The sequence below is a fragment of the Corvus kubaryi genome, unplaced genomic scaffold (assembly GCF_017639235.1).
Source record: "Corvus kubaryi isolate FWS band 111438036 unplaced genomic scaffold, C.kubaryi_AGA036_p1.0 37334, whole genome shotgun sequence".
Lineage (NCBI taxonomy): Eukaryota > Metazoa > Chordata > Aves > Passeriformes > Corvidae > Corvus > Corvus kubaryi.
The window spans coordinates 18,877,098-18,900,174 of record NW_024581108.1 but is presented as its reverse complement, the minus strand read 5'-3'; the positions used below and the strand labels follow the sequence as shown (position 1 = coordinate 18,900,174).

General features: G+C 38.8%; 1 protein-coding gene across 4 annotated transcripts in view; it reads left to right on the top strand.

The window, feature by feature from the left end:
* The window catches only part of SPATA6 (spermatogenesis associated 6), a 42,046-nt gene that overhangs the window by 8,898 nt on the left and 10,071 nt on the right, over positions 1-23,077 (top strand). For 2 of the 4 annotated variants that reach the window (XM_042030646.1, XM_042030648.1), the window contains exons 6-11: positions 3,939-4,019; positions 5,890-6,168; positions 7,776-7,863; positions 9,492-9,532; positions 10,599-10,774; positions 19,838-19,937. In XM_042030646.1, coding sequence (XP_041886580.1) covers positions 3,939-4,019; positions 5,890-6,168; positions 7,776-7,863; positions 9,492-9,532; positions 10,599-10,774; positions 19,838-19,937 — 765 coding nt within the window. The remainder of the gene's footprint in view (positions 1-3,938; positions 4,020-5,889; positions 6,169-7,775; positions 7,864-9,491; positions 9,533-10,598; positions 10,775-19,837; positions 19,938-23,077) is intronic. The other 2 variants (XM_042030647.1, XM_042030649.1) reach the window with 1 other exon arrangement.

Sequence of the window (23,077 nt, the reverse complement as noted above, 5' to 3'; positions counted from 1 at the left end):
ATGGTTCTCAACAGATAAACCATGTAACCCTCCTCCTTGGTCCCTCTCCCTCGCATTTTGGAACAGCAGCTAATTGGCAGAATGAGTGCAATGAATTAATGCTCATTTTCTGGAGATAAAGGCTCAAGTACATATTAAATGAAAATTAATTCATTTCACACTGCCCTTTCATAAAGTTTGATTGTCAAATCTTAGTTGTCACCAGAATAACCCAGGGAAGGCACTTTAAGGAGGATGGTAATGATTTGTTTTGGAGTTTGTTTTGTGTGGTCTATTTTAGTTAAGTTTTACTGCTGGACTGGCAGGACATTTGGATAGGGACTCAATTACCCTGTCTATTGTGGTTGGACTAAAAGCACGTAGGAGGAGGGAAATGCTGGTTAAAGTTCATTGGTATCTTTTAGCTGGTGTAATCTTTCCCCTGAAAGGGCAACCTGGAAACTGCCCAGACACTTGCAGTTAGGAGTGCTAATTTGGTATCTAATGCTGTGTTACATTTGAATGAATTAAAGTTGTGATTTTGTGCTACAAAATGTCTGATTCTGTAGCAACTTAAACTGTCCCTGCAAAAACAACCATTGTTTTTTGGCTGTAGTATCTCTTTGATATGGCTCATCCCATACATCGTGGTGTGGCTCAAGAGATGGGGTGCGACTGCTTTCATACTGCTCATAGAATAGGTACTTTCCTGGTGTTGAGAAAGAATAGGGAGGTAGTAACAAATGAGGTGGTATTAGCTACATGTTTTTAGACTTTTTTGTGAATAGAATATAGTGAGTGTTTGTAGAAGCAGAGCCACTAGAGTAGTTTGATGGTTTTTGTCAAACTGAGCTCTTTAAAACAAAAATTACATATATTCTAATAAAGAGAAGGTGCCATAACTTGCGAGCTATGAGAAGATGTGGTCAGAGTAATTTGGATGTGTAGCTGATGAGTGATGGCACTGTAGTAGCTTTAAAAAGTTGACTGATGTAAGACATACTTCTATGTCCTTGGGAGCAGCATAAACAAAATCCATCTCTGCCCTGGAACAGGGACTGGAGAGGCCTTTGTTGCTCTGTTCCATCTCCATAGCTGAAAGTACAGTTTAAGAGAGGATTTTGGCATAGTGACTCCCTTTTCAGTGAGTAATACAGAAGCTGTGTTTGATGGCATTGAAGGGAGGCTCCCAAAATTAACTTCTTGTTCCTCTCCTCACTTGCCAAATGGACTAACTGTGAAAGGATTCTTACCTCCAGTAGAAATGCAGTCTCAAGTGCCTCCATCTTCCAGTGTTCCCTGAGCTTTACTGGTGTCTCCTGCTAAGTCTGTCAGCACGAAGCACTGGATGTGAATGCTAAGCAAAAGGAGGTGTTAAACAAGGTCGTGAGAAGCCTCACGTTATTCCTATGCTAGTGAAGCTATGTTCTTCCCACATGAAAAGTTATTTATAGCCAGCTGAGATGTTGAATATTTTTGAATGTGCTTCAGTGGCACTTTGATTCCCAAAAAATTTGTCTTTTATTAAAAAAATAAAGGTAGCAACAGCAAGGTTACGGTTGTGGAGTTCAGATAGGCAGTGACAAGCCGTATCTGATTAGCACTGCTAATCTGCCACTTGGAAGGAATCCCAAGTCGAGAGGATCAGAACTCCTCCAGAAATCTGGCACTTGGCTGATAATGTCTCTGGCTAAATGTCCTACGAGGTTTACAAACTCTGTGTGCATACAAGACATGCCTCGAGTTATCTCTCCTGGTCCAGTGTTGCCCAGATGAGGCTCTTGCTGGCTCTTCTGTATTTCTCTGCAACCTTTGCCTTTCAGAATATGTTTATGCCTGGACTGTGGTAGTGATTTCTTACAGATGTTCTTCTCTCCATTCCCCACCTTCATGCAGTATTTGCCACATTACTTAAAACAGTTTCTTTTTAGTTATGCTATCTTCTATTAGCATGCCAGTATAAGACCTTCTGTTATATTCATACATGCTTTTTTAAGCTAGAGTTGTACTCATACTCCTTACTGTCAAAAGCACATATTAGACTTGTATTCTTGTAAACATGAACCACCTTTGTACTTTTTCTATGATCAAATTGCTATTATGTCCCTTCTGTTTAATGATTGGTGCAGGACTGCTCGATGCTGCAGACACCACTAAGCCAGAAGCAGTAGAGATCCCAAAAACTTTCTGGCTGGATTTTCATTTACAGATGTGTTTGGGGCTATATGACAGTCTTCATGTAATTCTGTGCTGAATATCCTTCAGCAATATCTAGTTTGGTACTGCAAAAAACAGAGCAAGTCCTCTGATGGCTTCTGGCCTTTGAGTTGCTTTTGACATGCCTGTGCATTCAATCACACCGCAATGCGGTGATTTTGAATGCCTGTGCATTCGAATGCCATCCTATATTCCCTCTCCGAAGACTATTTCTCTGAAGAAACCATGGTTTGTGTCATATTTTAGGTATGAGCTCTTAAGAATTTTGTAATCATTTCCAATCTCTGTAAGAGCAGTAGGTGCTCTATTGTTGCATTTTATAGTAGACATACTAATTCTGATGTGTCCTTTTTTAAATTGTTGATAGCACTTGACAATTCATTAGTAGTAAAAACGAGTTGATTAAAGATGATCAGATTTAAAACCTCTTTTATATGCCATAACTTGACTTGATTGAATCCTGGACTCTGTTAATTGCTATGACTGAGCTTTCTTGGCATTTTTGTCTTTACATTTCCATAATCTATCCTGGGGCCAGATCATATTCCCTAATGGGAAATCAGTGTTTAGGCAGGTGGTAGAGAATAGTTTGGTTCATCAATAGACTTCACTCATGAAGTTCCTGCTAATTCTTACAAATGTGGGACAGTCACAAACACACCCAGCTCCTTTTCATGTCTCAGTGATTTTGTGTGTTCATGTGCACAAATGCCCATGCACTGAGATGCCTCAGGCAGCAAATTCTGTCCATGTTGAAAGAAGAGAGGGTAGAAATTTCTAGGGGCACTTGATTCTCTCTTGAGTTCTGCAGAGCTCTGTAAGATGCACATAGATGATTGCCACTTGTTTATAGCATATGTGGCATTTAGTTCTTTTATGCCTTTTTTGATGCTGCTGTTTGGGATATAATGCTTGTGCATCATAATCCCTGTCCTTTACACCCAGTAAATTTTGACTGCATTGACCAATGCTCAGTGAATTTGAAAGGCAATAGTTTTCTGAGGTGTTACATTCCTAGCCATGGCTGTAGCAAAAGAAGGTGAGTGGAGCAGAAGCTGTTAATGATGTGAAAATGGAGGGACTTGCTGGCCATTACTCCGTGTGTGCTGTGCTCCACCAGGAGGCCCAGCTGGACCCCGCTGATCCAAGTGGGACAAACTAGGGCTGCCCTGTGGGCAGGAGGGGATTGTGAGGGAGTGGAACGTGGTTATGGAACAAGGGAGACATCCACAGAAATGAGACTATTCTAAAGATGAAGGAATGAAGGGTATTCTTAGTCATACTGTTACAAATGAATAGTTATTTGCGGTGTGATTGACTGATTAAACAAAATGTTTTTACAAAAGAGATGGCACAACTGAGACTGTTCTCAGACAAGTTTACAAAGTTAGCAATAGTGAAACTTCTAGGGCATGACTGAAATTTTTATTTATGCCAAATAGCATGGCATGAAAAATCTTTAAAAGTGCTTTTGACAAAAAAAAAGGTATTAAAATAAAAGTCAGACCTTAATTGTTGTACAAAAGCAGTGTAATCATCTGTAATTGAATTGTCAGAAATGCAAATGTTAGCATCTTGACATTTACCATTGCTGTTCTGTCTTTTCTAATTATCTTTATTAAAGGCTGAAATTAACAAAGGGAATGGCTGAAAATTAGGAATGGTTTGTTACATTAGGTGACATTTACCTCTTTGATACCCTTTATCTTGAGTTGGATGTTCAATTATTGTCTCTCTTCTAGGGAATTGCACCAAAATTGAGATTTTCTACAATCTCCCTTATTTCAGACAGTCTGTTAAGCTCTGGAAGGAGTCACATACAGGTTAGCACAATTTAATTGTTTGCAGTTTAATTTCTAGATTTAATATTGATAGCCTTGCTTCCAATTTTTGCATGTGCTGCTTGCTTCAAACTTTTCTCATTCTTTTGTTGTGGTTAAAGCAGGTATCATGGGTGCTTGACAACTTGATTAAATTTTTAATCAAGTATGAGTAAGGAGTGGGTTTGGTGCATGACAGTAGATGCTGAGAGTTCCTTGAATCTGAAACAATTATCAACTGCTGTGTTCTGTGATCAGCTGAAGTGTCAGTCCCTGGTGTATTTGTACGTGGAAAGATGGCTTCTCACCATTTGTTGCTGACACTTAAAATTAAGGACAGTGAAAACTAGGTGAAGTTAGAGAAGGTACACTATTAAACCAAACCAATTAATTTTAATTGTTTCCATAACTGTATCATTGACAGTAATGGAAATGCAGATTTTTGTTGAAAGGGCTGTCACCTACATTAATCTGGAAATGCTGCTTTGGCTATGAGTACAGTTAAAGGTGAAGTAGCACTCTTCTCTGGTCTCACAGATTGGAATTTTGGTTTGGATTTCTGGCACAAGCTGTCATGTAGAGTTACTCTTACGTCCTCCCTTTTTTGCTGTACTATTGAAAAATGGTGCAGCATCATTAAAATGGAATGGTTGTCAGGAAGGCTTGTGTGCAAAGACACTTAGGTGACTTTGACCTGTTGGTGGCATTGCTAATGACTTCAGTGAGAAACTTCTTCCAAATTTAGCAAATGAAATATATCGAGAGAGAAGAAGAATTAAAAATCAGTGAAAATTGTCATTGTCAGAAAAGTGGCTTCAGTGAAGGTGACTTGAATAAGGGCGATTTGTTTTAAAATTTAAACTGCTCCTGAAAGTATCTATGAATGGCATCTCAGATTTGCTTGTGTTACAGTGAAGGTCCAGTTTCACAACTGGTCTAAGCCAGAAGCAGCACCGCCTGCTTCTGATGAAGCTGAGATTAGTCTTAGAGAATTAGGCCTGGCTTTGTGTGGGCCAAGTCCGTGCTGTGTCCCACTATCAGCTGCACAAGTGGGAGTTCAGAGGAGTGGTAGGAGTATTCTGTGTGCTGCCAAGTTCAAGTCAAAGCAAAACAAACACACAGCCTCGGCCTCACCCATCCAGTGGCTGGGTATAGAGGGAAAGGCTTAAAGGCAAGCTGGACATTTTATTTCTCCGTTCCTCTGAACTGAAGGAGTACATGCAACATTCAGATTTAGGGCTAATGTCAACTAGCTCCAGCTTGAATAAGAATTTCTGACAGGAAGAGTATTATTTTTCTCGACTAAACACTACTTCTTGGTTATAACTTTTTAAAGAACTAGTAAATTCACCATGATCCAAGAAAATGCAAATTTTCGAGAATGTAGTTGCACTTCTTTTGAAGCTTTAGGCAACTCTAAATGCATATAATTCAAACTATTAAATAAGCTCCTATTTTAATTTATATCTTTTATATTAAAGGGTAAGAATTTTAAAATAAAAGCTTAAACAGATAAAAATATGCTTCAAATCTGTGTATATCTAATTCAGGTAAAGTTTGTATTAAAGCAACTTGTGACAAAATTCAGTTTAATTTTTACTGTCTCCACTAACTGTGTGAGAAAGCTAATTGAGTAAGTATCAGACACTTGACATCTAATGTGTAGTACTGGGTGTTTAACCTTCTTTTGGTTTTAGAGAAAATGGTAAACACGTTGTTTTTTAAATTGCTGTTTGATTATAGTTTTGTGAGGGCAACTTCAGCTGCCATGGCATCTCTTCCTGTTAAAATTATTAATTCCTTGTTTGCATTATGTTCAGCGATCTTTATCGTACACGCTGTCAAATCAGATGATTTCTCTTCTTCACTTCAGGCTGATACGAATTGGGTGCATCATTCAACCCCAAAAGGAAAGATGCACTCAAAGCTACCAAAGAAAAACCCTCCTCCATCTGAGAAGGGCAGGCAGAGCTCGGCAGTGAAGAGCTACGAGCAGCCCACGATTGCCTCCAAGTCGCGCTCCCCGTCCCCGTACACCAAGCGCCGCATGTGCGAGCTCTCCGAGGAGGCCAGGCAGAGACTGGCCCATCTGAACCTCGGGCCTCACGAGTTCAGGAGAGACACTGACAAACCTCCCTTTGTAATCAGACGGGTTTGTATTTGCTCCAAGGTACTTCCAGCTTAAGCTCAGTTCAAATATTGTTCTTTCACTAAATAGCGCTCCAAAAATTCATTCAGCTCTTAGTTTAGATGAATAATTTTTCTCTCCTTAGCGGTCTGTCACAGAGTGATTTAAATGTAAAATTAACTAAAATAAAATTTCTTTTATCCGCTTTAGTAACAGACAAAGATCAAATTCTATCATGAATATCGTGGTTAAATTCTCTGAGGCCCCATTTCTTTTCTTCCAGCACACTAGACAGGATAATAGGTGTATAAATTCAGCTTGGAAGTAATTGATATTAGTATTAAAAATTTCTGAATAAGACTTTAAAGACAGAGTGTCTAGTCACATTATGAACACTTGCACTTCCTCTCTTTCAACTTTTTTTTATGTTGGCATCCTGTGATCTTTGGAACACTTCCTTTGCTCAGAGCTACATCTCAAACACTTTGACTTAGAGTTCATAGCATAAGGACTTTTTGCCATACATGAAAAATGGTCCTGAAATTAGGTACTTACTTACAGAAATTGTGTATAAGTCTTTTAAAATGAAGGGGCTACATTTCCCAGCCATTTGGAGGACCATATACTCGTATTCTTTTTTCCCCCTCTTAATTTTTCTTCTTATTGCAACAATCCTCTGTTTTTAGAAAATCACTTTGAATTGGTAGGGGCAGAAATGGGATTGTTCATATTCTGTGCTGTGACATTATGATTGGGCTACAATTCTGGGCACTTACGACAACCAGTTAGATAATCTAGTGGTTAAATAGTTTGCTTCTACCTTATCTTTTTGCTTAGTGTTGATACTAATTAATTAATAATATATTTTCAAAGTTTAGAATTCTTTTCCAAGTTTTAGTCTACATATAGCTACCTTTTAGAAATTCAAAATGGCCTTAATAGGTCAATAATCATTCATCAATCAACTGTTTCTCTCAAATATTTTTCTTTTAACTCCTTTTATTCAATTTTTCTGATTTTTGATCTATAGGTGAAGCTCACAGTTTAATTATAGCATCATTAACACTGATTATTGATTTTCAATGCTTGGTTATGTTTGTACAAAAAAAAGGAAAAAGCTTGTCTCTTAATTCAGCGTATCCTGACTGTCATGGCCTTTCTAGATTGAGAATGCTCCTTTTAGGGCATCTTTGCTACTAAGAACTCTTTTGGCCTGGAGATTTTGTGTGACATGAAGATTAAAATTGGATTATATTAAATGTAACTTTTTAATTAGGAAGAGATTCAGATCTCTCTTGGTGAGATCTGAGCTGTTTAGAACAAGTATGAGACACCAACAGTTGTTTAAAAAGACTGTAGACATTACAGATGAAGGAGAAACTATCTGTATTTCCTCTTTCTTTCAACATTGGGATATTCAGAGTTTTCTAGACCTTTTTAGCACTGTTTTTGTTTATGCACAGTATTGCTAATAATGTACATGAGCCAAGTGTTATGAAAATAGTCTAAAATAGTACTTAAATAAAATAAAATATTTCAGAAAGTACTAGTTGTGATCTTATGAAGAAAACCAGAAAAAACAGGAATTGATACGTCTCATACTGAGCATTTTAACAGTATTTGTGCTTCAGGTTGGACAACCAAGTCCTGGTGCTAAACTTCATACCTGGTGTTCCCCACGAGAAAGCACAGCAGAAGCCTGGACCAAGGCACCCTCTGGTCAGTATTTTCTACTACATATCTCATTCATGCTTTTGATTTCTTCAGTAAGTAGTTTTATTTGGGGCTTTTTATTATTATTTGGTTTTTTATTTATTATGAGAATCTCAGTCTATGATGGAGAACAAGCTGTTAGTTCTTCCTAGGGAAAGGAAGAATACTGAATAAATTACTGCTCCAAAGGGTGCCCTTAAATAGCTCTTTACCTCATGAAGCTTGGAACATAGTTCTACATAATATGAAAATAGGAGGAGAGAATTCCAAAGCCCAGACGAGTGCTCTGTTTCACTCCACTTTTTTTGTTGACTTGGATGGTGGAGCAAATCTGCACCATGGTTTGTAGGTGTGTTGATCAGGCTTGGAGTATTGATTATTTTGAAATTCAAGGACTCTGTTTCTTCACAGATGAATAATGTTTATTTCAGCAGTATTTGTGAGTAGTGGATCAGTGACTTACCATTATTAATGAGCATCCAGGATATGCTCCAATATCTGCTTCAGCAGCCTTTGGTATCAGTAAGTGAGAGTTTAATAAAAAGTGTGGGACCAGAAATTTAGGGAAGTGTCCTCAAACTTAATTTTATTGCATATGTCTGACAATACGAGGATTTTAATGAGTCTCATCAGTATTTGTTTATGTATGCTCTGCCTCATTTTTATTTCATTTCCTCACTAATTATAATTTGCTGTACAGCAAATCATTATGAACATGTTATTTTACATTTGTTCTTTGTCGTTGCACTGGGTGCTGGATTTTAAAGGTTTCACATCCCCTTTGGGAGCAGACTTGCCAATCTGTGATAGCTGGATAATGTAACAGACCAGATCATCTGATAGCATTGCACACTTACGAAAGGAGCTGATGATTTCTGGCCAGTAGCTTGGAGACCAAAACCTACCTCAGTATTAATATCCAGAGGATTCTTTGGTCGCCTGCCTGTGTCTTGAGGCTTTACTGTAACTTCTGAAAAGAACAGATTCCTAGGATTAGAAATCTTAATACATAGAGTTTAGTCCTTTTTTGATTTTCCTGGGTCACAGTGTGAGGGCTGTTCAGTACAAACTGGTAGACCAGACCAAGAAGGAAAATTTAATGTCAGTCCCTCAGGGATGCATATTGACACTGTGAAAAATCCTAAACCAGTACAGCCCTAAGATGTTTGTTTCCCTGGACTTCTTGTCTATGGGTCAGTGAGTGGTGAGGGAAGGGATGCAGAGGTGATAGGAGGAGGGAGAGATGGCTGTAGGGAAATGATGGTTGCTCAGAGAGGATTAGTAAGGTAGAGCAATGTACGTGGGAATTTTTGGGAATGGCAGAGCTTGTTTTGATACTGATTTAAGCAATGAATAGTGTAACAAAATGTGCCACTTCTGTCTGTGCAGAAGAGGGTGCCCAAACTGATTCATTATTTCAAGCATTGTATTCTATTCAATGTGAGGTCATGGCTTTCAGCTAAAGAAGGTGATTTCCTGAAATATTCTGAGGAGATAATGTATAATAATAATAAATTGCTTTAGTTTTGTTAGTGAAGAGAGATAGGATGTTTTGTAAAAGATTTAATAGAATTTAGGAAATGCAAATGTCTTTTTTTGATTTCTTCTGTCATGGACCTTTTTTCTTTCTCCAGATGCTTCTCCTCTTGCCAGCTACAGACCCAAGAAAGCTGAAGTGAGTACTTCAAAGTGTTATTGCTTACACACTGTTTTTTAGGAAGACAGTCCTTTTTGGATTGTCTTGCATAGGTATTTTTGAAACTTCATCTACAGTAGTATCAAAAGCAAGAAAAAGGACATTTTAAATCTGATCTAGCCTAGTTAAGGCCTGCTGGCAGGTTATCTACAAACAGTAAAAGGAAACTTAGGACTTTGTAAAGTTGGCTGCAAATACAAAACTTGCTTTTCCTTGGCATTAAGGCTTGCAGCAAGGCCATAGAGGAGCCTTTAAAGGCAGCTTGCATTTGCCTTACCAGTTATTCTGAGAGCATCCTTCTTTCTGGAATTGTGTGCAAAGGTAGCACTGGTACAACTGGCAAGCCACTGCTGTGGTATTTCACGTCCTTTCTTTTTCAGATTTTAGGTTCTTTGTGTATTGAAAGAATCTGAAGATTAATGTCAGGGTTCTTCTGGGTTTCATTCTTTACATCCTCATTTAGTTGTTTTCTGCCAGCATTCGTGAAGTGCTGTAAAAATTGTGGGTTTAGGCATTTAATTATGTGTGCCCTCTCCAATTTCGTAATGGCTGGGAGAACTGATGATAAGTGGGAGGTGGAAAGAAAGGGAATTTTAAGTATGAACTTTGTTATATATGTTAAGCACACTTTCATCAGACTCCAAACTTTTATTGGCAAGGACTGTACTTCTGTGTACCACGTGAGTTTATTACATTGTGCCACCTCTGGATTGTTCCATGGGTTGTTTAGACTCCCAGGCATTATTCTGAATCTGTGAGATTCCTGACTAAGCCTTTAAGTTGTGCCCTGAGAAAAGTTGATAAAAGGGCTGTTAGAGTTTCACGTAAGATGGTGTGTTAGTTACCAACAGATTCCTCTGAGACTTGTTGATTTATTTTAGACCATGGATTTTTGTATGAAATAAGGGTCCTTGTTCTTTCCCCAGCAGACAGATATTCCTGAATGAATGTACAACCTTAAACCTTTTGGTTTGAGAAATAAAAACATGAAAATTGTACATCTTGATATTCATAATAAATTTTAGTTTGGTGGGGTATTTTTCAGGCCAAATCTACCCGTGGAAAAGGCTTGGGCAGTTCTGCTGTTTCCAAGGAGGATGTGAGCTCAGATCCACCCAACAGAGAGTCCCATTCTGCTGCTTCATTGGAGCATCCAGCACCTCCAGCAGTTCAGGAGCCTTCTCTGACTTCTGTGCTGAATCGATCTTCTCTGAGGGAAAGGTAATGCCCTGGTCTTGTTCATGGCACTGTGGAATTAGGAACGTGAGCAGATGATAACAGTGCCTGCATGACTGTAGTTTGCATGTTTGGAGGTGTGAGGGCTGAAAAGACTGAAAAATCTTCCTGCAAGAGCTGTGTTGTTGTTTGACTTTTCTGTTTGCTGTGTTTGCCATCACCTCTCTGCTTGATGATTGCAATCCTAATAACATGGCAATGAAATTCTCTGAAATGATGACACCCCAGATTTTAGGCTGCCAATGTCCATCTGAAACAGAATAAATAAATCATCACTTAAATGAATCGCCACTGTTTCAGAGGTGATTGGAATCTCAGGGATATAAATACAGATACATGTCAAGTAAGCTTTACAGTAGGTACTGGGAAACCTTTTTTCCTTCTGACTTCAGACTGGTGTTTTTGAGCACATACTTGTGGCTGTGCTGTACTCAGATGTGTGACTGACATGCTTGGGCTAGCTTTAATCTACTCAGTGTGTTTTTTTCCAATCTTTTCACTTTGTTGACATCCCAAGATTTTGGTTTTGATTTTTTGAGCTGAAGCATGGACCTCTGCAGCAATTGTGTGTATATTAATTGCTATTTTTCAATTATTTTTCTTAGTTATCTCCACTGACCCCAGTAGGACTGGGTAGGGAACAGTTTCAAATATCCCTTAATTCAGTGGATTTCAGTCCCTGAGTTAATATTTTGAGCAACCTTCAGTGTCTTTTGGGGGTGGGATGGAAGAAATGTCAAAAAGCAAGAGATGGTTTCATGCTTAAGCCCTCCAGTCCTTCGAGGAGAGTATTCCCTGCTTCCTGCTGAATAGAACGTGTTCTTGTGCTTCTCTTGTACATTCAGGTAGTAAGTTACTGGTTGGCTTTCTGGGAACAGGAAGACTGTATGCAAAGCTAGGCCTGAGTAAGCCAATACATAAAATAACTGGGAGAAGCAAAGGATTAAACTGATGACCCATCCTGAATGCTGAAGATATGTTTTGGTGACCAGTTCACACTCTGTTACCATTGGCACCAAGTTAGTCCATGCTTGCAGGTTGCATTTCACAGCCTACACACAGCCTAATGCTTGTTTCCAAAATAGAAAAACTGTCTCCGTTTTTTTCTTTAAAAAGAAAAATGACAGATGGCAGGTGGGGACTGAATTTTTAATATTCACAAAGTTCAAGTTGTTGTTTTAACATCTTCCTCTGCTTGAAAACTTGTTTGTTAGTTGTTCTGTGTAATAGTGTGTCTTGAGAAGTGTTGCACAGAGATTAGGATGTATCCGGGGTTTGAAGGAGGTTTCTTTGTAATCTTGTCTGCCTCCCCACTCTCCTGTGACAATGGTTGTGCATTAGTTACCATATCTGGGGAAGAGATATTGTCATGGTAACTTTTTTATCCTTCTTTCAGCTGGACTCCTTTTGGAGGGGTTGGGGCTACATTATATACACATTTTATTTAAAGCTGATGGGGGTGCTTTCTATTGATAGCAGGAAGGTCTTTATGTTGTGAGCTGCTGTTACATGCATGGTAATTCAGTCGTCTGCCAGTTAATCTTGAACTTGTCTGAATGTTCTTGCTTTTTCTCTTATGAGCCTCTCTCCAGAAGAGATTTCTGATCTTGTGAAATTATGTTTTTTCTTCTTATTAAAGCAAATGTTCTCAGCTCTTCAGAGCTGTAACATCTCTTTATGTAAAATATGTAACCATTTACTTCTGTCATTGGAAAAGAAATTCAAAATGAGAAATAAAGGGCATAGTCTAAAAAAAATTGATCTCTGTTTCATGCTGCTGAGATAACAATGGTTTTAGCTGATTGTGTACTCAGAGTTATACTTGGAATGACAAACATGGTTTAGAGGTCAATGTTTGGAAATGCATGCAAACGCTGCTGTTCAGATCATAGAAATACAGAGGAAATCAGTGCACTGAAAGTATAGCAGTGTTAGTGTAATTGCAAGAATATGGAGTCTTATCTCACAGCATTTGGTGTTTATTTCCTCAATTTTATTTTGAAGTACAAAGACAAATTGCTTAGCATATCCAGGCTACTATTTTTAATGCTAGTCAACTCACAGTCAATACGAAACTTGACTCCCCACCTCGACCTTTAGTTCCCTCTTTTCCCTTTCTTTTTTTTTAAAGTAGTGTGAAGTGACTGTCTGCCTTCTTGGGAGTACTTCCCAGAGCCCTGCTGTGTACTTGTTAAGCCACTGCAATACTTTTCAGTGAGACAGAAATTGGGGTCTTGTGCAAGGTCCTCTGAGCCCTTTTGTATCCTTCCTGGCAGTTTTCAGTCCCTTTCTTTGAGCCTGATAGAGACACCACAAATCAATCCTCTTCCCCTTTCCTCTGGGATTTCAGTCAGAAGCAGAACTGTAAATAGATTTACTATTGAACACGACAGCCAAGTTTTGAATATTGATTTTTCATACTTTCTTTTTACATTTTCATTATGCACATCGTGTAAGGAAGGCATTTGCTGATGCTGGAAGCTGACACTCAACGGAGTGATGTGGCCATACAACCCTCCAGAGGTCCCTCTCATCCCTCACTGTTCGTGATTCTGTGAGGTTTGACTGGAGCTCCTGTGCAGGCCAGTGGCACATACAGACCCTTGAGTTCCTGCCCATGGTGTGTGTCCCACAGTGTGCCAAGGCAGTTGTTTGGTTGGTTGTGCAGAGATCAGTGGCCTTTTGTGCAGAGAGGAGCATCCTGGATGCTTTGGGAAAGAGCATTCGCACTCTGTTCTTTCAGTGCTGCTTCAGGAAAGCAAAATTGGAGTCCAGACCTTGCTTTCATGGTGCATAGACATCCTCATGCACTCCTAGAAGATGGTGTTTTTCTTGGGGACTTGCAAGCTAAGCCTTCCTTGCAGCACTGAAACCTGCAGCAAAGTACTTGTCAGAAAGAAAAGGAGAAATAGTGATATGGATTCCATAAGGTCAAGAAGTCCTTTGAACAGAGCTGTGTGCTGGCACAAGAAAAATCCTTTCCTCAAGAGACTACAACAATCATGGGAGTATTTGACTGTTTCTGTTATGTGAGAGGCAGAGCTACTTCTCGTGCATTTGTGATCAAAGGATTCTTTTTCCTACTCTGGAAATAGCATGCTTCTGCTTTTGTTTCCAGATTGAAGTGCAGTTCGATGCCTTTTTTCATGTTCTCCTGGTTATGCTGCTGATACATGATCTTACCTGCCATAAAATTTAACAAAAACCTAAGTTCTCTTTGAAGTGAGGCAGAGGTTAAGAGTCTGGATCAGATGCCCTTCTGTAATACTCCTCTGTTGTTTTACTACCATCTTTTTATATTCTCTTTTTCCAAGTGCTAGGGAAATAACAGCATGAAGTTAGATATTGGTAATGATAGATATAATGATAGTTACTAGTATATATTAATGAAATACTGGAGCCTATGTGAAGTCCTTGAAAACACCAGTTACCCAGAATTTTTGGTTTCACTGATCTTGAAAACTGTCATCCCAGGATCTTGGGTGTTATTTTTATTGCACAGCAGAACACAGAAGTAGGTGGTTCACCTGGTGCTTTAGAGACTGGCTTGCATCCTGAGACAGGGTTTGCTTCTGTGAGAGGGTATGTTTTATATTTTGAGAACTTCTATTACAAAGTAGTACACTGAAAAATACTGCAGACTTCTTAGGAAAAAAGCTTGCTCTCAGGAGAGGCTGCACCTAGGTTTCTTGTCTATTTCTAACCATTTAAAAGTCATTATTTCTGAGTTTTGGAATTTACTTTGGTAGGAAGGTTTTGGGTTTACCACTCTCACCTCTTGGGAAAGTTTACTTATTTTGTATCCTTTAAATATTAACTTCTGGAATCAGCACTTGAAAATCAGTTATTTCATACTACATTCTGCAAAAGTGAGCAATACCTAAGCCTTGTTTCGTATTTTTGACCAACATCTGTACCATTTGTCATCTTCATTGGTTGATTTTGCTGCAGCAGTAAGTAAATTTGAAATTGATTGCTGTCAGAGCCATTTTGTGTATAAATTAATAAATTCAAAGAAGATAGAAGGTAATGGAAAAGCTTCCAAAGAGCATAAGGAGGTGCAGCCAATTTGTGACATGCTAATGATTTAGTACCACAATGACTTCGACCTTTTGGGAGCAACTGCTCAGCTGGAGTATTGACTTTCATTGAAATTTCGGAAGCTGTCTGCCATTAAGTTTCACTTTTCACATGATGTATACTGCCACAGTTTTAAGGGCTGGTTATGAAAAGGAGGGGAGAAAAAAGCATTTACTAATTTAAGAACTCAGCACTGAATGTGTCACAAGTGCTTCAAGGCCCCACTGTAAACAGGGCTTTTGGAAGTAAGAGAAGCTACATAGAAAACATGAGAAATTTTACCTTTTTTTCATTTCCTGCTGAAGAGGGAGAGCAAGTTGGTACACAGCTAAGCTGTCAGCTTCTGCTTCCAAATATTTAGGCTTCTGTGCGTTGATTTAAGGCCCTGTCTATGTGTAGTTGTTTCTGCTTTGTAGTAGTATCGTGCCACTGTGAAAGCAGCCACCCTCCTCCACTTCCAGCATTGTGAGAATGTAGGGGGTTTGTGTTGGTATAACTTCATTACAATTCAGGCTGCTATGTACAAACAGAGCCTCTAAAACACTTCAGAGCTGCATCACAGCCATCGGTCACTCTAAGAAAAAGCAAACCAAAACTGTGTCCTTGATTAAATAGACCAGGAAAACCCTGAAGTGTAGCCCAGCTTTTCTATTGTGCCTCCTTACAGACCAGTATGCACTGCAAGCACAGTCTGTCCTACTGAATTACCACTTCATGTCCTTTTAAATGAGAATAAAGCAGCTTCCTTCCCTGCCATGAATGCTGAATAAATACCTGCCTAGATATAAAATATGTGAGGTGGGTTTTTTTATTTCAGAGTTAAATATTTTTGGTTTTGTTGAGACTCTCTCCTCTTCCACGTGTGAGTTCTTGCAGGCTGTGGTTTTTTCAGGTTATACTCAGCTTTAAGTGTTCTTACTCCCTCTTCCCCCCAATTATTATAGTAGCGTTCTCTGCAGTTGTGAATCTGGTACTACAGGGCTTCATTGATTTCTCTCCTCTGATAGTTTGTCCTTGTATGTGGTTTTGCTCAGCATGAGGTCTGTGTCTTTGAAGCTGATGAATTCTGGTGGAGGCCACATGCATGGAATTGTTCCCAAGGCAGGGAGGTGCCATTCTGGGGGAAGGGGTCACGAGAGCCACTGCAACTATTCTGCACAAGGCTCTGGCATTAATGCTGCTGATTTGAACTGTATTAATATCTCCTGCTCCAATGTGATATTAATGTTTTTGCTATGTGCAAGTGGATGATTGGATTGTCTGACATTTAAAAATTCCTATTTATTACAGCTCTCAAGTTTGCAAGCTGCTGTTTGAGTAGAGTACATGGGTAGATGTATCCTGTTTGCATTTCTAATGGAGTATTTCATCCTAGTGGATAAAATTATACATGAAAATAATCTTTAGCACAAAATCTACACTGTTTGGCTTTTTTTTTTTTTCACCAAGGTAGATGTTGTCTGTATGACCTTAAAAAAAGTCCTTATCTCATAAAAGAAAATAAATGCCTTTTAGTCACATTACAAGGGAAAATGGTTCTGTTTCCTTGATCAGACTCAACACAACATCTTTGAAATTAATCTTGAAAAGTTCTCTGATTGATCTGGCTTTTTCTAGGTCACTGAGCTATATTTCCAAAGTGTTTATACAATCTATTGGAATCAATAAACAATTTAAACTGATGTAACTGCAGCATGTTTGCAAGTCACAGGGAAAATTGAAAGTATGACAAAGAATACAGCTGTAGGAGTTTATTTCGTTTATCAGGACAAACAGTCATTGAAATGAAATGACTTTCCTTTGAACACTGCAATATGATAGTGACACCTTAATCACATAAATAAGTAGCTGGTCATTTTAAAGAGTTGTTATTGGTGATTTCGGGCAAATGGAATCCCTTTATTTATACTCTAAGAAGCTGTGCTATAAAGCCTGTTTTATAAAGTGTTTCCAATTGGAGAGTTAGGATATCATAAAAAGGTTTCATTTCAGATTATAGTTGTTACATTTCAGGCATGATTTTATTTTAGTTTGTGTTTCAGGCATGATTTTATTTTAGTTTGCGTTTCAGTTGGTAAATATTAACATTATTCTTTAAACGTTGGTTAGACTCTATAGTTGTTGCTAAAATTAGACAATAAAAATACTAGAAGAGCTAATTAAAAAGAAGCTGATACCATTTTTAATCACACTTAAGGTTTTTTTGGGGTTTTTTTTTTCTGGTAAATAAAGTTTGGGGCCTGTGTGAGTGGCTAACATTTGTTATACCACAGCGCACACTAGTGGATTGATCCATAAAATCACCTGGAGAAAGAATTTAATAGTTCTCGAATTAAGTACTTAAATCTTCTTCTTGCAGACATAGCCATGTATTTTCTAACTGAGTACAATAGCAAGCTGGGTTTTCTTTTTTTTCCCAAAAGTAAATACATTTATCTCCAAGGATATTTGTAAATTTACGATTAATAACAATGATCTGAAATCTTGCATACGAATTTCATAAAATTTATTTCCCAAAGGCAATCTATTCCAGCTTCTCAGAGCAAGCAACCTGAGTGTTGGAAGAACAGCAGCTGCTGTAAAAATAAGAGAAAATGCCATGACTTCATGGCTCTATCTTTTATTTGTCAAATGGGAAATGACTCACTGCATCTAGGATGCAGATTTTTAAACGTGCATTTCAGAGGTCCTTTCATATCAGTAAATGTTGTAAATTCTGATGGGAAGCCATAAGATGATAGTACCATTGTAGCCCCTTTCCCTTACCTCTCTTCTTTTTAAAAAAGAAAGTGTTTTTTTCAAAACACAGGTGGTGATAGAGGACGTGCATTGTAATGCAGGACATCAAATGGGGTTTGACTGCATTAGGGAAATGAACATTCTTTCCTGCTTAAGGGACTCAGACTTCTGTTTCTTTAAAGGCAATGCTTTTCTCCCCTAACAAAATTCACAAACTGTTTTACTTTCTATTAGAAGTTATGTGAGATCTTTTAGTGCAGCAGATTGCTGGGTTCTAGTATTGTGCAGTATGAATTTGCCATACATGCTCTTGGGTTTGGAATTAATTGTCAAATTCTCAGGATAGCAATATGAGTGTTAGAGCCAACTTGGTGAAAATTCCTGCTTGTAATGATGCAAGGATAAACAACGATAAAATCATTTTAGAAATACAGAAATACATCCCCCTACAGATTGTATGTTATATACTTCCAATATTGTGTCATTTCTTGGCACCCTTCCTTGAAGAAAAATAGAAGCATTCTCAAGTAGATGAATTGATTTAAAGAAACTCATAAATAGGCTGAAAATACTGGAGCTTTTTAGAACCAAGAGAGATATTTTGGAAATATAAGCAACAATAAGTGAGTTCCAATAAGTTGCTTAGATAAAAGAAAATAGAAGATTACTCAAAAGCAGAGAACTGGCCACTTTCTAGTTATGTTTCAGTCTCTGTCTCTGGTAATAAAAGAAATGATCCAAAAGATTGCAAAGAACTCCATGCCCTGCCTGCAACCTTCAAGGTAATGTGGCACTTCCCATTTTCAGGATCCTGCTTCCATTAATTTTAACATTGACAGGCTGCTTGTTTTGTACTGAAGCTTTCTCTGTGTACTCGGTTTGTTCTTTTTGGAAGGAGCTGGGCAGTTCTTCAGCTGTGTTGAGATTTCTGGAGGTTTGGTGAAGGTGAACTGAGCCAGGCACGATCAGACTGGGGATTTGAGAGTGTTAGACTGGATAAAAGTGCAGGGAATGTGATAAACTGGAGACAGGAGGGCAGAAGAGCTGGCAGTCCCAGTCGCTGTACAGAGCAAACTGGGGAATCTCAGGATTCAGAGCTGTTTCTCCACTGCATCAAATTTGGGAAGCTACCAAAGCATGTCGGTGTTCCTGGTGCTCCTAATCCAGCCAGGGAATGGCAGCTCCGTGCTGCTGCTGGCTGCTGTTCAGCAGCTCAGATGGCACTGCCTGGTTTGCCAGCTTGCAGCTCGCCCAGTGACCCGTGGTCACATTAGCATGATACCACATCATGAGTTTTGATTTTCTTGGTGCAAAGTCAGGCTCTCAGGGCTTAGGAAACATTGAAATGAAGATGCACAGTCTTGATTCGGTGCTCTGTTTCTTTCCAGTGTGATGAGCTTATATAAGGAAGCATTTCATATTTTTCCCTTAATTATTCTTTCCTTCTATTGATGTCTCTTTAAAATAAAATACGTTTTTTTTAATATTATAACATGTGGTTGGCATGTAAACAATCCCATTCTTAAATCTTAGTTGCCTCCCTTAAGAGACCGAGAAGAACTATTGATATGAAATTTCTGCCAGCTTCTGAACTTGCTGAGAAGGATGAGGGCTTTTTTTAGCAAAGTGGAAAAAAATGTGGGCCAAAACGTAAAAGGGTAAAATCCAAAAATAGCTGTTTGCTTTAAGTTACTCATACCAAGAAAGCTACCTAGTTTTTAATACCAAAAAAAAACCCCCAAAGTAAAATGCAGTTCCTCTTATGAAATAAAGACTGAATTTGCAGGTTTTTAACTCCATATGTTTTCCAATTTGGATGCATTGGGGTTACCTTCCTTTTGATTTATTCCAGGGAGAAGAACTTGATGTGTGCAATACTTCCTTTAAAGAGAGGCAGCTGAAACCTGGTCACTGGGAATAGTACAGCTTTTCTATTTTTTAGGGGCCACACAAACGTTACAAAAACATTATTCAAGTTACAAAATCATCAACATTTTCTGTTTTGCATCTTCTCTTGGTGTTGTGGCTGCACACTATTTATGCCCTGGTTTGAAATGCTTCTTTACTTGTACCCCAGAGGAGAAAAAGAATCAAATCTAAACATTGTGTGTGTTCCAAATAGAAGGAAGTGATGCATGCTTCATAATGAAAAGAAAAAAGAAATCTGAACCAAAGAGCTTTTCAAGAAGAAAATATTTCTTCACTTTGTTTTTCCTCTCCCTCTTGCAGATTTAGCACTGGGTGGCCTTCACCAGCAAATGGAGACGAGATCCATAAAAGAGTGAAAAATATTTTAAGGACACACAGTGCTAGACAGCGCCTGATATTTGTAAGTTTGACTGCAAACTAAATCCTTTCTCTTCTCCAAAATGGCTGAAAAAGAGAACCGTGCCTACAGTCTTGGATTTATTATAATGTTGTCCTTTGAGACAGCCTTGATTGTAGAAATATGGATTTGGTGTGTGAGCTCAGTTGTTTCACACTGATTTCAGAAGCTTCCTTATCTTTAGCCTTTATGGGCAAGCGGTACAGACACCCTCTCATTGAGGACAATTATGCTGGGGTTTGGGTTTTTTATATCCTGATTCTCCACTTCCAGTTTAAGCAAAAAATGTTACAGATGTGTGGAACACCAAGGCTTAACATGTTGTGCAGCTGCACATCAGCAGCTGCATGTATCCAGCTGTTTCTAGAGCTAATATTATTCTTCAGATGTGTGGTTTTTTCTCCTTAATTACCTGGCTTTCAGTGAACAGAGCTCTTTGTCTAATGAGATTACACCCAGGAACAGAATATTTTACCCCTGATGAAATTTTGAGGTGTGGTTTTAGACAGACAAAAATTTTTCCTATTGTAATTTTGAGAAACAGTTCCTCAAAAAACGCCAGAGCATTGTACCAACTGAAAAAGAAGATTGTTCATCTGCAGAGACTTTACAATCTTGAGTGTGAGGTGAAGCAAAAGAAAGGTAGGATAAAAAGGATGTAAGGATGAGAGATGATTATGATATAATGATCATAATGATGATTATGATATAAAATGATTAGGAGCTCTGGCCGTCTAACTCAGAAATGTTATGGATGGGTTAGAAGAGACATAAGTCTCCCAAAGTAGAGAAAGGCAGCTTTTTTTGCTTCAGTTTCTCTCTTAGAAAATGGAATGTGGACAGAAATCTGCTTTTGAATGTTAGTGCAATTTTAAGTTGCTGCTGTCCCCAGCTGTCCAGCTTTCCTCTTGGCTGTAGTTCCCTGTATCAGTGGGAAGTGGGAAGCCCTGATGTCCCCCCATCACATTCCCCACAGCAAGAGCAGGGGCAGCACTGCTGTGCTGGCTGGGATGGGGGGACTCCGCTGGCTACAGGAAACCCATGGCAGAAGTGATGCTTGTTGTTTTGATCCGCTCCTGCAAGATGGGTTGCAGAGCATCTGTGTTCACTCTGAAGTCCTTATTTATTCATTCATTTATTTATTTATCTATTTATTTATGTCCCCAAATTTAGCCAAGTTGGGCAGCTCATTGTCTCACCTCATTCTCACTTAATCTGGTTATTTTCTTGTTTCTGTTCCATCTTCATTTTTAGCTTAGTTGTGGTTATTTCTTTAAACTCAAAAAAAGCTTTTCTCTTGCATACTAAGACTGTTTGATCTAGTTCATGCTGTACCTCCCTGAGTTTGTATGTGAATGTTATGATTTTGTGAGCTGCTGCCTCTCAAATAGAAGATGCCCATGACATTTTTCTGTGTTTCAGCCACTCAGAATAGGTACAAATCACATCAAATGCTTCCCTGATGTTTCAATGAACTTAAGATAACAAACTGGATTTCCTGTCAGTCCAGCACCTACATTTAATGAAAGCTTGCACAGCCTGAACTATCTCCAGTGGTTCTTGACTGCTTTCCTTGAACAGTAGACCATGAATTTATGATAAGGAGAGTTGGATGATTGGTTACATGGTCTCTCCATGCAGTCAAAAAGACTCTGCAAACATTGTGATGGAATTCTTCAATTGTGGGACTTTCTGTTGGTTTTCTGTCATTGCACCTTGTCACTTCCAGGATCAAACACTTGCTGAATCCTCACAGGGATTAATAAGCAGAGGTGATACTTCTCCCTCTTCTGTTGGAAAACCTTTTGTTTCTGCCCTAAAAAATCCAGCTATTAGGGTGTTGGACCTTTAATTATCAATCTGGTCAGAGCAATGCTGGCAAAGGACCATTTTTCTCACTCCATTTCCTTCCAGTGAGCAAAAGGAAGGGAAGGATGCTACTGAGAAGTCTTGTGGTATTGTCTAGTTGTGTAGAGCTGGCTTGTGAAAGCTGTGCTCACAGCAGCTGACCTGATTTAAAAAAGGGAAAAAATACCTGTTCTCTGTGCAGTGAGTGCTGTAAAATACACCAGAATTGGTTGTGCTTCCCTACATGGCCCAATATCTAGGCTGTGGTGTTGCACAGTGGATGGCTGAGGTAAATAGGTCAGCTTGAAAGTGAGGGAATAGTAAAACAAGTGCACTCGCAATGTGGTGAGCAGATTCTGGCTCCAATCTAGATCCTCTTCAAACTTTGAAAGGTTAAGAAGTATCTCTTACTCTGTTTCATTCCAGAGAGCCTAATGCTAAATAACCATCCCCAGAAGCATCCAACTGTGTCTCCCAAAATTTCATTTTCATAATGCTCTGCAAAAATAGTGTGGCTGGAGCTCTGCTGCGGATTCCTTGGGGTGTCCACTGTACCATTCTGCTGTGACATTCTGACAGTATCGTAATGTTTCCATCTTTTTTTTTGCTTTCCAGAACATAATGTGCCTCTGGCAAATGCTGCAGAGTTCTATTTACCACTGTACCCCATTTCCTCTTCAGTGCTTTGTAGTCTGTGACTGCTGAAGGAAGAGAGCTTTCCTGTTTACAAACACACTTATTACCTTGCATTTCACCAGTATAAATCCTCTCAGGTTTTTCCTCATCCATATGCTGCTGTTCAGCTTGCTCTGCATCTTATTGCCATCTACCACTATATTTATTGTCTTTTCTCCCAGTTCTGTGTTACCAGCAAGTGTGATTATTTTTACTGCAGTCTTTTTTCCAATTATTTCTCCTATAGCATGAAAGATGGATTTGTTTACTAATCCTTACAGCAATTGACTTGTGCTGAAAGCATCACTTAATATCAGCCCTTAAGTAGGGTCTTTGCTCTTCAGAGTAGAGTGAACATGATTGTGTGTGCTGAAATTTCCACCATCCCATCTCAGGTGAGCAACTGGCTCCCTCCACACGGGTGTTTTGTTCCTTTCTTCCTTAAGAGGGCAAATTTGGGTTAATTAATGTCTAGATAGCATTTGGAAGGCAAAACTGCATCTGAGAGTACCTGACTGAAGGGTCATTAAATGGATCAGATTTTTTTAAAGTTCAGTGAGCATGTACTGCAACCTTGGATATGAAATTGAAGGATTCAGATATGTGAAATGCTTCTACCT